The 16,623-nt window shown below is 41.2% G+C and overlaps 3 protein-coding genes across 7 annotated transcripts in view; 1 reads left to right on the top strand and 2 right to left on the bottom strand.

Moving 5' to 3' along the window:
- LOC131134963 (cell adhesion molecule DSCAML1) overlaps positions 1–6,635 on the top strand; it is a 112,699-nt gene extending 106,064 nt beyond the window's left edge. For all 5 annotated transcript variants that reach the window (XM_058080709.1, XM_058080708.1, XM_058080712.1 and 2 more), the window contains 3 exons: positions 108–302; positions 910–1,218; positions 1,581–6,635. In XM_058080709.1, the coding sequence (XP_057936692.1) occupies positions 108–302; positions 910–1,218; positions 1,581–2,161 (1,085 nt within the window). In that variant the 3' untranslated portion in view covers positions 2,162–6,635. The remainder of the gene's footprint in view (positions 1–107; positions 303–909; positions 1,219–1,580) is intronic.
- LOC131134966 (uncharacterized) lies at positions 6,622–9,993 on the bottom strand. Its single transcript, XM_058080718.1, has 2 exons — positions 9,579–9,993; positions 6,622–8,666 (listed from the first exon to the last, which is right to left on the bottom strand). The coding sequence occupies exons 1-2, from the start codon at positions 9,861–9,863 to the stop codon at positions 8,037–8,039; spliced, it is 915 nt and encodes a 304-aa protein (XP_057936701.1). The 5' UTR covers positions 9,864–9,993; the 3' UTR covers positions 6,622–8,036.
- Positions 9,994–10,456: 463 nt separating this feature from the next.
- LOC131134967 (uncharacterized) lies at positions 10,457–16,234 on the bottom strand. The gene is made up of 4 exons (XM_058080719.1): positions 16,018–16,234; positions 15,570–15,683; positions 10,961–11,003; positions 10,457–10,868 (listed from the first exon to the last, which is right to left on the bottom strand). The coding sequence occupies exons 1-4, from the start codon at positions 16,069–16,071 to the stop codon at positions 10,732–10,734; spliced, it is 348 nt and encodes a 115-aa protein (XP_057936702.1). The 5' UTR covers positions 16,072–16,234; the 3' UTR covers positions 10,457–10,731.
- Between the last annotated feature and the right edge of the window lie 389 nt (positions 16,235–16,623).

Genomic DNA, 16,623 nt, shown 5'->3' on the forward strand with positions numbered 1-16,623 from the left:
TCCTGGTTTGTTGAACCCTCCACTGTGGTGTTTCCTGTCCATCTAATTGTGCCTTCCCACCCCTTCCTCACTAACTTTTAACATTTAACCTCCATCTAATCCATCAGATCCAGTTTCAAGGAAGAGCATCAAATCTGCCCACAGTATCAAAAACCGCTACTCCAGTCAGTGGACCCTGACCAAGTGTCAGGCTTCCACACCGGCCCGCGTTCTTGCTTCAGATTGGCGCACAGTCAGCTCGCAGCACGGCATCACCGTCACAGAGAGCGACAGCTACAGCGCCAGCCTCTCGCAGGACACAGGTTGGCACACGGGGGACACTTACAGACGCGACACCGCACACTGTTGCGCTTGTGAAGACATTTTGTTTGACGCCGTCCATGTTTTTCAGTCCATTTCGCTCAAATTATACCAACCGATGTACTTGTCAGTCTCCTAAATGCAGTGGTAATGGTAATGGTAATGGTTTTATTTCATTTGAACATGCATTAGATTCCAATTGAGTGCATCACATAATCAGTTCACAGTTCCACATGTCCAAAAGGAGTAGGAAGAAGCAAAGCTTATTAAATTAAAAAAATAATTTTTATTTGTTTTTTGTCACGTACCGAAGTACGAGGTGATATGACCATACAATGACATGAGTACCATAGTAACTGTCATAGTGTACCATAGTGTACCAAACCCTAAAGTTACTGTGTGACATTTCAAGTCAGTCCAACTTATAGAGTCAAACTCTCACAACAGCGCCACCATGGCGTGTGTTTTTCACAGGCAACACAGTCGGTGTATGCTTTACCGAATTTTCCCCGTTTTGCATGAAGAACAAAAACTGTCCATGGGGTGTCCAAGTAAACTGACCACACCCAACACTTTTATCTGTAGTGATCGGCCGTACCTTTTCCACAGATAAGGGTCGTAACAGCATGGTGTCGACGGAGAGCGCCTCGTCCACCTACGAGGAGCTGGCCAGAGCGTACGAGCACGCCAAGCTGGAGGAGCACCTGCAGCACGCCAAATTTGAGATCACGGAGTGCTTCATCTCCGACAGCTCGTCTGACCAGATGACCACGGGCACCAACGACAACGGCGACAGCATGACGTCCATGAGCACACCCTCGGAGCCTGGAATTTGCAGATTTACGGCCTCACCGCCCAAACCCCAGGACTACGATCGAGGCAAAAATGTTGCTGTGCCCATCCCTCATCGTGCCAAGAGTGAGTCTAGCTGTTCATTTGTCATTTGCCCTTTGAAACAAGTTCAAGAAATGTGAAAATTGCTTATTTAGCCTGCGCCGGTACCCTTGCGCATTGGATGTTTAACACCTGATCCTGGTGTATTGCATGTAAACAACAGCAAAGGTTCATTGATTCATTCCCGTTCTACCATTTATCCTGGTGGTGACATTGGTAAGCTGGAGCCTATCCCAGCTTGTGTCAGTTACTGGTCAATCACAGGACACATACATATAAATTCACACCCCTTAGGAAGAGACCTTGGGAAGAAACCACAGTAAACCCACACAAGCAAGGGGACTCGTGTTTATTTTCTGTTATGTTTCTTGATGTGTCACTTCCAGGTGACTACTGCAACATCCCCCTCTACATGAAGTCCGATCCTTTCTTCCGAAAGCAGTCAGAGCATCATGACCCGTGTCCAGTGGTCCCACCCCGTGAAGCCTCCATCCGCGGCCTCGCCCAGCGGGCCTACCATACCCAGGGCCGTCACATGACTATGGACTCCAAGCAGCAGGCCCTCGCAATGGGCCACTCTGGCCTGTCCAACCTCACCTCCTCTGGAGCTTCAGCTGGAGGAGCCTCAGGAGGGAGCGCAGGAGGCATGTCCACCAGCTCCAGCAGTTCCACGCTCCCCCAGAGGACTCTCACCATGCCGGGCTCCTCAGCCACAGGGGCCCAGAGTGCGGCCGCCGCCGCTGCTGCCACTGCTGCTGCCACCGCCGCCGCTGGAGCGTCATCATCCTCCAGCGGAGGCGGGGCAGCCGGGGCCACAGGAGGCACCCCAGGTGGCGCCTCCTCATCCTCTAAGATGGGAGGATCCAGAGACTCCCTCCTAGACAGCAGCTCGTCAGGCTTAGGCAGACTACAGAAGCAGAGGGATGGAGGGGCGGGAGCCTACTCCAAGTCCTACACACTGGTGTAGCCTTGACGTCATGGTGGCCTCGCTCTGGAACTTCTCTTAAAAAGATTAGCCAGCGCTTGTCTGGAGCCTCTATTGACAAGTGGGGTGATGAAGGCCCCAATGCCCAGCTCACCCATCAGTGCCTGCACTGCGCCAGGCTGCAGGGGGCTGCTCGGGCTCCCATCAACACTGCAGTAAGGAGGAGTTTGGGTCTCCACAGCACAGGGGGTGGCCTTTCTTTCTGCCTGATCACATTTCCGTTACTACTGCGTTTCCCCACCTCTTATGCCACCGCATTTATTGATCCTCTTCACATTTTCATCTTCTGATTGGGCCAACATATGCACAAAATCCTTTCCAACAATTTTACACAAACGTGTTGATGTATGAGCCCATATTACATCATCGTGCTGTGGCGGGATGGTCATGGTAAAAGTGATGCAACATGTTACATTAAGGAATTCCATGTTTACACTTGCACAGTTCAACATGTCTGGAAAGGAGTGAGAAGAAGAGTTTAACTCTACCCCTTCTCCGTGTCTCAGCAATTACCGATACAGTGGAAGCTCGTTTTTTTTGTCATCAAAAGCTCAGACGAAAACCTGTAACGTACGAAAACTGACTCGATACTATTTCATGTCAATCTTGGTTAATCCTTTACATTCCAATTCTATTCGTACTTTGGTACGACTTTCTCGAATTCAACAGTGTTTCTCACCTTCTTCGTTAAAGTTGTGGCACTTTTATGCAGCCATATTCCATTTAAAAAGCACAGATTCCTTAAACTCTCAAAAATATGCAGTGCACATAAATGCCTCACCAGGCATCTGCGGACTGTGCTTGATAGGGGGAAGGAAGAAGACCGATATGAGTTGTTCTGTGTGGGTTCTATGCGCTAGTAAACCACACACATATAAAACAAAAAGGGTTAAAGAATTCCATGCCCGGAATCTGTCTATGGTTTCCCAATTCTAAAAGTGACTCAATAACACATAGATGCTTTGTTTGGGCAATCAGTTCCATTGCTAGCTTTTTAGATGTACTGTTTGGCTGAGAGTACAAAAACCCAGACATACATTTAGAAATAAATTTTGAAAAAAAAACTGGGATGTACGGAAAACCGAGATTCAACTGTAGCTAGTTCAATTCCTGTGCGAAGCAAATGTTACCACTTTCTGAACGGACTGGTAGGGCGATCGTCTCCCAACCTGAAGTTTGCTGTTTCGATCTTCCGTCCCCACCTGAGCATGTCAAAGTATCTTTGGGAACGATACCGAACCCGATAAATGTGGCAAACTCAAAAGAAGAAAATAATTTTGATGCTTTCACTGGATGCATTACACACCAGCCTTTGCAACATATTGAGGATTGGAGTGATGAAAATGTAACCTCATGAGTATGAGTGTAAAGTCAGGTGTCAAAACAACTTCACCCGCACCTCCATTTTGCACCCTTTAAGGGGCACAATTGCTGCATTTTGAATTTTTGCTGTATGGGAAAGTTCTTGAAAGAAAGGAAGGGACGTTTTCAGTCAATCATCATTCCGTGCTGAAGTCTTTTGAACCCTTTCCACACCTCCATCATCTCCATACAGCATCACTGTGACTGACCCCCGAGCAAAGGTTGTCGAGATGCATAACAACACCAATTCCAACTTCACACATTCGTGAACAAAAAGAGCTCTAAAGTGATATTTAAGGTACGAGTTTAGCTTTACGCATGGTACTGTATGTCTACTGTTTATTTTATGACGACAGAGTACTAGGGCCGCGTTGACAACAAAAAAATCTGAGATTTCAAGAACAAAGTCGTAAATTTATAAGAATAAAGTTGTAGATTTACGGAAAAAAAAAAGTCATAAAAATACAAGAAAAAAGTTTACATTTACGAGAATCAAGTCGTACCAAGGCTAAAGGTCACAAAAGTACCCCCCTTTCATAGCTGTTTCCGGCAATGCCTGTTACGATGAAGTATTAAAATAATCTGAGATTTTGACAACTCGTAATATTCCGACAATAAAGTCCTACATTTAGGATAAAAAAACAAAACTCCTAACATGGAGGGGGCGGTGTAAGGAAGGCGGACGTAAGCTAGCCATGCTAATCTGTTTGTGTTCAACTGTGCTGTTTTACTGCCACATTATAAATAAAAGAACGTTTCCTCTATTTTCCCTGTGACACAATGACACGCTCATTTCAAAAGAGTTTATTCTCATAATTTTAAAACTTTTTTCTTACTTTATCCTGGAATTTTTCTCGTAAATGTACAACTTTATCTCGAAATCTCTATTTTTTTTTTTATTTAATTTTGATGTGGCTCTAATATTCCGTCAGAACTCCCAAAGCTTACGCCCATGACAAAGAAAAAGTTTAGTTAAAAAACAAAACAAAACAGAGTTACTCCAAATGCAAACATCAGGGCTGTCGCAATAGAAAAAGGTATGTTTCTTTTTAAGATGAAAAATATATACATGTACATATATATTTCTATTTAAATATATAGCGATATATGACTATTGAGAAGCCGTTCTAATTGAAAATATATGAGAAAAGATCACACAAGACAATCGCTCAGAGAAAGAGGAAGAAGGAAGAAAGGAAGCGAGGAAGGAAGGAAGAAGTCTTAACGGGTAGCACAAGCGTCATTGCGAGGGAAAGGAAAAGATTTTCAGGAAGTCTCTTGTGAAAAAGCACAGTTTGGTTGTCGTGCGAGATTGTGTCGCTAGGTAGAAAAGAAGCTTGACGTTGAAAGAGAAAGACGAGTCAAAACAAGGGTACAGTAAGTGAGTGAGTGAGCCTGTTGTCATGTGTTGTATTGTACCCTACAAAGGTGTGTTCACCAAATCAACGCCATCACCTGATGACGGGAGACACAACTCGGACTTGTGTTTTATGATTCCTCAGCAAACATGTCATCATTTTGGCCTTTACTCTAACATATTGACGTTTGGGAAAACGCGAGTTGCATACACAGCAGCAAGCGACTGCCGAATAGTCGGGCCTCTTGCACCCTCTGCCGGTCGCTGCCCGGTATTGCAGCCATTAATGCTGAACGTCACCGTCCGCTAATAAAAACATCCAAATAGTTCTTAAGATAATTATTCCACCACCTGTCATAAATACTTCATATTTTAGAAAAATATATAGCTTTTGTTTTATATTTTATTTATTTTTTTGGTGTAGGAATGATGCAAGTAAAAACAAAATCATGGATATCAAAAGTAATTTAAGATATTTCACCTACTATATTACATACTTATATGACAGAACATGACAGAACAAAAAAAATAATAAATAAAAGAATAATAATCTGACGAAAACCAAAATGTGAAACCTCTGTTTTTGTTTTTATTATTTTATTTTGTCTTATTTTCTCTTCTCTGTCTACTACAGTATTTTGGGTTATAGCAGTGTAAAGGTGACTGTAGGGGTGTTATTTCATGTCTAGAGGGCTCTAATAATGTTTTAAACAAACATTTATAGGGTCGTAAACAGCTTTTTCAGGCTCCAATTACAAAAATTTTCCTATTTTGTGGCAATTCACTCACCACGGCCAAGTATGCGATAAATGAGGGATTACTTTAAATTTTTCCAAAAGGTCTGACAAAAACTAAATTTTAAAGTTCATTTTTTCTCAGTATTCCATTCAAAAAAAGTCAAGATGAAAACTGAAATGTATGAGAACCAAACAATTTTTTTCCTTGTAGGAAATAATGTCAATTAAATTCACCCGTTCCAGACAAAATACCTTCTTTCATTGGCCCCATGGCGGGTTATTTAGTAGTCACGTTTAGTAGACGGACAAGCACAATGTTGTAAAATTGAGAGTTGCGTCCGAAAGCCGAGGTTTCACTGAAACTTGTGTGATTATTTTTGCTGAAAAATGTGCAAATTCAAAAGATGCTAACATTAGCTTGGTTCAGTTTCACATGATTGACAAAGTGTGTCCACCAGTAGGGGGAGCCCTAGAGTTTTAGTGGTAAAAACCATACTATCCCATGTGGCAGGGGTGTCCAAGAGCAGTGTAGTCGGTTTTGGTTTGGCCCGCAGCACAATGGCCAAAATAAAATGAAACCAAAAAAAAGAAGAAAAAATGGAGCAAAAAGGCACAATGTAAAGTGTTGATATTATTAATAATAATATATTGAAATACGTATATATACAGTATATACATATATAACTTTTTTTTTTTTTTTTAGCATTTTTACAAATTAAAAAAATACAAAAGTGTCCCTTTACATTCTTTCATTTTTGAGTACGCGTTCGGCCACCCCTGCCTTACGCCTACTTTGACTCACCCTTTTAGGAAAATAGCTGCACCCATGCCAAGCTTGCATTTTCCTAACTTTTGCATCCTTTTTTACTTTTTGCTTTGATTTTTTCCCCCCAAGGACAGCGACGGGACATGGTCTGAAATGTGTACACAACACTTTTATTCTTTAAATGTTTCCACATCAGCTCAACCAATCACCCCACCCCCACCCCACTACACACACTTCTATACGACGTCGTTTCTATTCCATAATAGAAAACCTGTGTACATAGGAAAGTGTTTTTGTATAAATGAGTACTATTTTCAACATCTTCACTATAGAAACCAGGGCACAATGTAAACTGTAAACAGAAGTTATTGTAATGCAACAGAAGAGGACTTCATTGAAGTATAAAAAAATGAGAATTATACAGAAATGCTTTATCTTGATTTACTGGAATATGTCAGAGTGAACCAGGCACAAATAAAACTCAATTTCTTCTTTTATAGGACATTTTGGTTGCATTGTCTCCTTTGTTTTTGTTTTTTTTCGTGTTTTTTTTAACTTAGTCACCAGTTGAGGACAGAAGCATTTGCATGTTCTGATGTTGGTGCGTGGCCAATTCTGCAAAAGAGGGTTCATGAAAAAACATTTTGGAAATGCAAAAGCTTGTAACGGACAAATGTTTGCTTCAATTTGCAACTGCTTGCGTTTAACTCGACATTTTCTTTTTCTATGAAAATAAAGGGGGAAAATTGATTAAAAAAAACAAAGGACTCGATCGACACCTTGTGCAATAAAGCTATCTTTTTATGAACTGTGATGATATTGTTAATTTTCTAAATATTGTGTGTCTTTGTAGGACTTATTCATTATTATTATATGTATTATACGAATTATTACAATTTAACATGGGGTCGTGTCTGATTACTCTGTTAGTAATACTCTGTTTTACAAAGTTGCAAAGGAATGGAGATTGACAATAAGTTTATTTTCAGATGCTTACCATGGATAGATTAGCAAGAATAAGAAAAAGTCATAATTTTATGAAAAAAATATAAAAAACTCTAATTTTACTACAACAAAGTAAAAATATAAAAAGAAAAAACATATTCTAGAGAGAATAAAGTTCAACATCAACCTATTCAACACCTTCATACATTAGCATGGCTAGCATGTTAACATTGGCTCAGTAGCATTTTTGGCCAATTTCACACATAAAAACACTTTATAATAATAATATAACATAATAATGCTCTGTTAGCATTGCTACTATGTTAACATTAGCATAGTAGCATTTTTAATCATTTTCATAGCCAGATCCTTAGATAATCACTTACGATTATATTATGTTTAATGTTAGCATGTTAGTATTGCTAGCATGCTAATATCAGCAATATAAAGTTTGTCAATTAGGTGTAAAGTGAATAAAAATTCCTTTTTTATATATATTTTTATAGTTAGTTTATAATTTATCAATATTTTTGTAACTCCCCTCGAAATGTATATATGCTCCTACTAATTGCTGATATACATTTCCAAATGAAACGTTCTGGAATTTTACTAATTTAGTTATTTGTATCATGACTGCCTGTACACTACACCTATACACTTTCTTCTGTATCGTCTATTTTAGTCATGGCGTCATCTCGTGACATCCCCAGACAATTTATACATAGTCTGTCCAGTCAACTTGTTGAATTTCCTTTGTTTTTGGGAACGTACACATGCCTGTAGGAGGGGAATTGCTTTTTCGATTGCCTCTTTCACACTGAAAAATGTTGGCAGCATTGCCAACATCTTGTTCATTTTTTGCTGACATGACTGAAGCTGTGTTGCAAGGTTCTTTGATACAGTCGTCATGTCTGACAGTTCAATCAGTTCATCTCGAAGATTTTTTATCTGGAGTTTTGCCTCAGAAACGGCAGTCGAAACCTGTGATTTCGATTTCTTGAAATAAGCACTTCCCTCCCACTGCTTCAACAATGGAGAGTATGTAAAATGTGATGAGGCAATGGATGTCAGAGCCCTCGTGAACTCTGGGTGAGTCGTCACATCCTCTGTGAGTAACTTGCCGCTTGTCACCCCCAAAGAGGTACACAGAAAGGCACATGCACGGACTTCATTTTCTTCGCTGCGTTTCACCCTAGCCGACTCATCAGTCAATGCCACGGGTGTTGGAGTTGATGCAGTCGCAGCAACGGGATTTGGACCATCAGTACTAGCTCCACATCGTGGTTGGGCGGGCTCTTTATCCTCTGTATTCTGTTTATTCTGAAATGAGATAGGAGTTATGCTTTGAGTGAAGTGGACATAGATAATATGAAATGACTGTATACATATCATGCAAATATGTCATGAAGTGACATGCATCGATCTTCCCCAATGTCACCACTACCTCTCACGTGCATCACTAAGTCTATTAGAGTAGTGATTTTCAACAACTGTGCCGCGGCACACAAGTGTGCCGTGAGAAATCGTCAGGTGTGCCGTGAGGAATTATTCAATATTACTTTTTTTAATTAAGTATTAATAATTTTCTGCAAATATGATGTCATTGTCACGTGTCATTGGTGTAAAGACTGCCAGAGCAATGTAATATTCATCCGTGTGGCAACACGTAGCTGATTGCCTCGTTCCTCTAATAGACTTAGTGATGCACGTGAGAGGTAGTGGTGACATTTTGTAACATTGTTGGTTAAATTAGTATGCGGATCAAAAGGATCTGCTGTGGGGAGTCCGTAATCAGGAAAAAGCTGAAAGAAGCAAATAACATTGGTTATTGGTGTGCCGCAACATTTTTCCAACGTAACAAACGTGCCGTGGCTCAAAAAAGGTTGAAAAACACTGTATTAGAGGAACGAGGCAATCAGCTACGTGTTGCCACACGGACGAATATTACATTGCTCTGCCAGTCTTTACACCAATGACACGCGACAATGACATAATATTTGCAGAAAATTATTAATACATGTTAATTAAAAAAGTAATATTGAATAATTCCTCACGGCACACTTGTTGAAAATCACTGCGCTATACACTGTACTGGCGTGCACAAAAACAATCCGATGCCGAAACTTCCAACAGTTCCGGCTCCCTCATACCATTTTGCATTGCGTGATTATGAATGTGCTAGCATGGGCGAGAAGAAATAAATATCGGGGTGGCTTGTCTAAGCCTACTTACCGCAGCAGAGCTGGCGAATACATTCATGATGGTCGGTTTAGTTTTGATCTTCTCCATTTTCGCAACGGCACTTCGGAACAAATCCGCCCTGCTCGATTCCTTCGATTTGGAACCTTTCCAAGCCGCTTGGCCAGCCGCTACAGCGTCCTTCCGCTTTCTTTCCGAATGCACAAAGCAGTAAACATTGATGTGTTGTTCGTATGCATTGCTCGGTGAGCGATGAATGGCAGTAATTCTCTTTTTGATGAACGAAAATAGTTCATCGAAATCACCGGGGTCGGACATTGTCTGATTGTTGTGTTGGAATGCGAAGCACGGGGAGTATCGCGTGGACTGGTACGCTCTCGCGCTAGCATACGACGACAGGGGACCAGTCTATTCGCGCTAAAACTTGACTGCGTCCCGCGGTTCGAACATAGGGACATCGACATTTTCTGGTTTTCAAAAAAGCGTACGTTGATGTCTTAACCCCCTCCCTCACCCTCGTACGGTTTGTACGCTCGTGAAAATGTTGAAAATTATGGATGGCCTCTAAAGTATTATTTTTTGCCTTGTTTACATTTTTGGGAGAGTTCTCTTCATCAGCCAATAGATGGCGACATCCCTCATATCGTTTCAAAGTAAACAGGTTTACAATACATTTTTATTTTTGCTCATTATTTGGATATCTAGTAAACATTTCCAGGACTATAAATGTTGATATTGTAATTATTTATGTAGCTTAAGCTTCCTGGGAGGTTGTGCACCTAATTGTGCACCTAAACGAAACAGAACAACTCCAGTCGTGTTACTTCTGTACAGTTAGCAATGAGCCTGATGTAATACCCTAATAGTACCACTAGAGGGAAACATACTGTAAGAGAAATCCAACCACAGAGCAGACTGCAAGACGTTTTTTATTATGTCATGCTTTTCTGCATTTGTTCATGAAACGTTAACACACAATTCACTTTTAATTCGAACATTGCCAACAATAGATAATCAATCAGATAACATGACCAAAAAGTGTATACATAATATTATTATGCATGATTAAATGTTCTGATGCTAAGCTAAGTGATTAGTTTTAATATGGTAGTGAGTATGAAAGGGTCCATCCATGGTTCTGTGCATCCAAACAAGTCCAACATGGCTACACTCCTTTTCCGTGAATCTACTTGCCGTTCTTTTGCTTCTTCTGCTGGAACTTCCTGAAGTGGGTTTGGATGGTGGAGGCAGCTTTCACCTCCACGGGGCTCAAGGGGGGTAAGGTGGGCTCCGTGCTGCATGTGCCGTTACTGGCGTTGGAGTCTGTTGGACATATTAGAGAGGGCTATTTTTGGGACCGGTTTAGAGTTCAAACACCATGATAACTTTTAAACGACATGTCGGGTTTGACTTACACTTTCTGTACACGCCCATGCTGTTCCTTCTGTAGCCGTCAAACTGTGATAGAAAAACAAAAAAAAGTAGACACGGTCACTTTCTGTAAATACTGCGGAGGGCCACTTCAGAATAGGACCGTGGGAAACTGCAAAAACCAAGCTGCAGTGAACACATCAATAAAAACTAAAAGTGGTAAAAGACAATGAAGGGGTAGGGTTACGGTTTGAGGTAGGGGTATAGTAGGGTATCGTTATGGTAGGGTTAGGGTAGGGGTAGTGTTAGCTTATGGTTAGGGTACCGTTGGGGTTAAGGGTTAGGTTATGGGTAGGTTAAGGTTTATGGTAGGCGTAGCGTATAAGGTTAGGGGTATGTTATATTGGGAGTTATACACCCACCATTATTCCAACTCTACCAATACCATAACCCTTACACCTTGCACCATTATTCTAACTTTACCCAACCATATTGCTAACCCTACCAATACCATAACTCAACCCTAACACTACGCATACCATAACTAACCCTACCCATGCCATAATCCTAACCCAACCCTACCTTAACCCTAATTTTACCCAACCATAACCTTGCCCTTACCATAACCTTGCTCCACCATAATCCGACCATAACCATAACCCTACCATAACTAACCCTACCCATACCATAATCCTAACCTAATCCTACCCTACCATAACTCTAACCCTCATTATCCATAACTCTAACCCTATATAACTCCCATTATGACATAAACCTAACCCTAACCTTACCCAACCAAATTGCTAACCCTACCCATAACATAATTCTAATCCTACCACCAATAGGGACGTTTGTCCTATAGTTATATTTCTATTCAGCTGTTGCGGTGAGACAACAGCATCAAGAAAACAGTTGTTAAATAGAGATTGTCATCCAAATTCTGCCATTTTAGGAAGCAACAATCCCCCCCAAAAAGCCAACTGAATCCAAGAGGGACTACAAAACGGCAACATCCAGAGCAAAGGCACACCGGGTGTAAGCTAACTATCCTCAAATGTTCCAATAACGCCAGTGGTATACATCACCTATATGGCACAAGAAATAGTACCTGCTTTCAAACTGAAATAAAATGCTAACTACATAGCAAATCACCACTAAATGGATGAAGAGATTTGCTTGGCTTTTTCTTCCTAGTCTTGTCACATGATTATTTTTTTTTTGGACGGACACACCGGCTCACTGTCTAAAACTAAGACAGTAACAACATCAAAAACATAGTATCAGCATTTGGGACCACATATAAAGGGAAAGAAAAACCATAAAAGTACAGTATAGTAGTCATATAGTATAGTATATAGTATATAGTATATAGTTGTAGTCCCAGTGCAACATGGGAGATACATACAATGGTACGTTCAAGGACCATCGAACAAAGCGGACTCATCAACAAACAGCATAAACATGCAAATACTATGGGATTTGTACCTGGATATTATTTTAAAATAATATATGTGATATGCTCTGCATGGCGGTCGTGTGGCTAGCGCACAGGTGTCATAGCTGGGAGAGTTCAATTCCGCCCCTGTGCATGGTTTCCCGGTTTCCTCCCACATTCCAAAAACATTCATTCATTTTCTACTGTTTATCCTCACGAGGGTCGCGGGGGTGCTGGAGCCTATCCCAGCTGTCTTCACGCGAGAGGCGGGGTACACCCTGGACTGGTGGTCAGCCAATCACAGGGCACATATAGACAAACAACCATTCACACTCACATTCATACCTATGGACAATTTGGAGTCGCCAATTAACCTAGCATGTTTTTGGAATGTGGGAGGAAACCGGAGTACCCGGAGAAAACCCGGAGAACATGCAAACTCCACACAGTGATGGCAGAGGGTGGAACTGAACTCGGGTCTCCAAGTTGTGAGGCCTGTGTGCTAACCACTCTTCCACCGTGCAGCCCATTCCAAAAACATGCTAGATTAATTGGCGACTCCAAATTATCAATAGGTATGAATGTGAGTGTGAATCGTTGTTTGTCTATGTGTACCCTGTGATTGGCTGGCGGCCAGTCCAGGGTGTACCCCGCCTCTAGCACCCCCCCGCGACCCTCGTGAGGATAAGCGGTAGAAAATAAATGAATAGTCGCTAGAATGTTCGAATGACCAACTAGGGCACTGAACCCTGAACCCATCGCCCCCGTTGGCAAGTGGTCAATGAGTGACGCACAAAAGAAGAAGAATGAGGAGTTGCGTGAGCTGCTACATCAGATACAAGCAGCCAATGATAATCATCTGTGCTGCAATGTGACCAGGAAGTTTGCATAGTTCACATTCCTCTTGGCGATCAGATAGAAAGGGTGCACCAAGAGTCGCCGGCTTTTCAAGAGAGCATGCGTGTGTGTATCTGGCAACGCGACAGTCATGACCTCCGAGGCAAATCCCCTTGATTGGGATTTGCAGCTGAAGCACAGCGAGCGGCATCGGCAGGACGATTGCAGGCTGAAGGCTGCTTAGGCCGCTCACCTGGCGGCGTGCCGGCGGCAGGTCTCACGCTGCGCGGCATGATCTCAGCATGCAGGCTCAAGCTCACCGTGTAAGACACGATACAAGTTCAAAGTCTAAATCGTGAAGTCTGTCTCCTCGGTTTCAGACGTGTTTGATACCGCATGGAGAATGCTCTACACTTGCACTCGCAACGTATTACTTAACTTTGCTGCCTTTGTGGCTTATGTACAGTTGCTCTGCTTATTTCTTTATTCGTTATTAGCTAGTGGGAGGAGCAATCTTGACTTGACTGTCTATGACTTGTCTACGTTGGGAGTGCGTATCAGACTCTAACCAAACTCCGCATGGTGAAGAAGCAAATCATATTGTTTATTATTTTGTCTATTCCTTTATGTTTTTATACTGAATTGTATGTACTTTTTTTATTTTCAATCTACCTTGTGGCCTTTTGTGAATTTCCTGTACCTTTTATTTATTATATATTTTATTGAGCATTTTTATTTAGCAACACTTTGCTCCAGTGTGGTAGTTTTCAAATGCTTAACAAATAAAGTTGTATTGTATTTTCTTCTTTTGTTTTACATTTTGTGCCGTGAGCCAATAAAAAAGAATGGTGAGCCACAAACGTGTCCCAGACTGCAGTTTGGACACCCCTGACTCCTACAAAGCAGACTTTTGGTTTACCTCTCTAGACTTTTTTAGTACATTTTCACAATATTATTACACTTTTTCTCATAATAATAATGTTTTTGTTACTTACTCACATTAGTTCTTCATTAGTTCCTCAGTAACTACTCTAAATATATGTGCCTTAGTTCCCCACTAATTATTCATTAGTTCCTCATTAGCTCTTAGCTAGTTCCTCAGTAACTACTCTAAATGTATGTGCCTTAGTTCCCCACTAATTATTAATTAGTTCCTCATTAGCTCTTAGCTAGTTCCTCAGTAACTACTCTAAATGTATGTGCCTTAGTTCCCCACTAATTATTCATTAGTTCCTCATTAGCTCTTAGCTAGTTCCTCAGTAACTACTCTAAATGTATGTGCCTTAGTTCCTCACTAATTATTTATTAGTTCCTCAGTAACTACTCTAAATGTATGTGCTTTAGTTCCTCACTAATTATTCATTAGTTTCTCAGTAACTACTCTAAATGTATGTCCCTTAGTTCCCCCTTAATGTATGTGCTTTTTCTCGCTAAGTATTAATTAATTCCTTGTTAGTTCTTAGCTAGTTCCTCGGGTAACTACTCTAAATGTATGTGCTTTAGTTCCTCACTAATTATTAACTAGTTCCTCATTAGTTCTTAGTTCACTAGTTCCTCAGTAACTACTCTAAATGTATGCGCTTTAGTTCCTCACTAGTTCAAAATTAGTTCCTCAGTAACCACTTTAAATTTAAGTGCCTTAGTCATTAGATCCCCATTAGTTCCTCAGTAACTACTCTAAAGGTATGGGCCTTATTTCCTCACTAATTATTCATTAGTTCCTCGGTAACTACTCTAAATGTATGTGATTTAGTTCCTCAGTAATTATTCTTTAGTTCCTCATTAGTTCTTGGTTAGTTCCTCAGTAACCACATTGAATTCATGGGCATGAGTCATTAGTTCCTCATTAGTCCTTCATGAGTTGCCTTGAATTTATGGGCCTTCTTCATTATAGTTCCCCAGTAACTACTCTAAATGTATGGGCCTTAGTTCCTCAGTAACTATTAATCAGTTCCCCATTAGTTATTCAGTAACCACTCGAAATGTATGAGCCTTAGTTCCTTGGTAACTATTCATTAGTTCCCCATTAGTTCTTCAGTAACCACTCTAAATGTATGTGCCTTAGTTCCTCTGTAATTAGTTTTTCATTAGTTCCTCAGTAACTACTGTACCTTATTGTAAAGTGAGATCGTCTTTGGTATCAATAAGTATAAAAGTCGCAATGAGGCACTTTGATGCATTTCTGAGTACAGCACAGTGTGACTGCGGGACACCGAAATGGGGGGGGATCAGCAGTGCGTCAGCATGGTACAACCTTGTTAAAGTTATTTGTCAACATGATTATTTCTGTCATACTCTTGTGGGCTCAAACCCACCATGAGTGTAGTGGGGTCATTAAATAGCCAAATTAGAGACCACACACTCGGCGTGTCCTTGCTAACCTCATCTGCTTTGCTGCTCCGGCGGCTGTGTGACACGGAGTGGACCTGCCAAGGTAAAGGCTGGGACACCATGTAAGGCAGTGGTTCCTTTTGGCCGGCCAGGCGCACCCCTATCTGCACACAAAATATGTAGATATGACATCATACGCATTAAAAGCATTGAGTAAGAAAGTCATAAACAGTGTTTCCCATGCATTTATGTACAAATGGTAGCCTACCTTGCTTAATAATAATACATTATTACACATGTTTTAATAATACGCATATAAGGTGTATGCAGACCCCTCAAAATATTAACAAAAGTGACTTGAGACAAATCTAGCGGATAGACTTTTGTCAACAAGCACATATTTTTATATTTGTCACTGTAAATATATGTTAATTTATCACTTTTTGCTAATTTGACTATGATCTATTCAATCCAGTTCTACTAATTTACATGTCTTACCGATTCTACGACTCTGACCATCACGTACATGGCTGTTAGCATGGTGATCAACATCTTGACTACTGGTCCTTTATAGCGTCCTCAATATAAAGTCTTTAATGTCCTCAGTTTGTGTGTGGATCTCCTTCCCAGCGTCCTTCTAAATGTATGGATAGAGGCAGGACGCAAGGAGGGATCTCAGCAATCAGGAGAGGAATGAAGGGCTGCTCCACAGGGACAATTGACTTAATGATGCCAGCTCGCTTGCTCCCAGATGCACACACACACACACACACACACACACACTTCATTCCCACAGTGTCTGACCCGTGCAGGTAAGACTGTTAAAGAGCTTTGCAGGACACAAATAGAGAAGCTCTAATCTTTTCCTCTGCACAACAACTTAACCCTCAGGTGTGCTGGCACCTGCACAGGTACGCAAACACACACCAGTTGATGATTGTAAATGTTCCCATCAGTTAATCCAAAACTCATGAAATGAAGTCCTTGAATTTGAACTTGTTCTATCTCTCTCAAATATTGATCGCTTCACCGGTGTGGTGTGAACCAGATGAATGATGCTGATCGGACAGCATGATTATCGCACAGGTGCGCCACTGCCTGGCT

This window comes from Doryrhamphus excisus, chromosome 8 (genome assembly GCF_030265055.1).
Source record: "Doryrhamphus excisus isolate RoL2022-K1 chromosome 8, RoL_Dexc_1.0, whole genome shotgun sequence".
NCBI lineage: Eukaryota > Metazoa > Chordata > Actinopteri > Syngnathiformes > Syngnathidae > Doryrhamphus > Doryrhamphus excisus.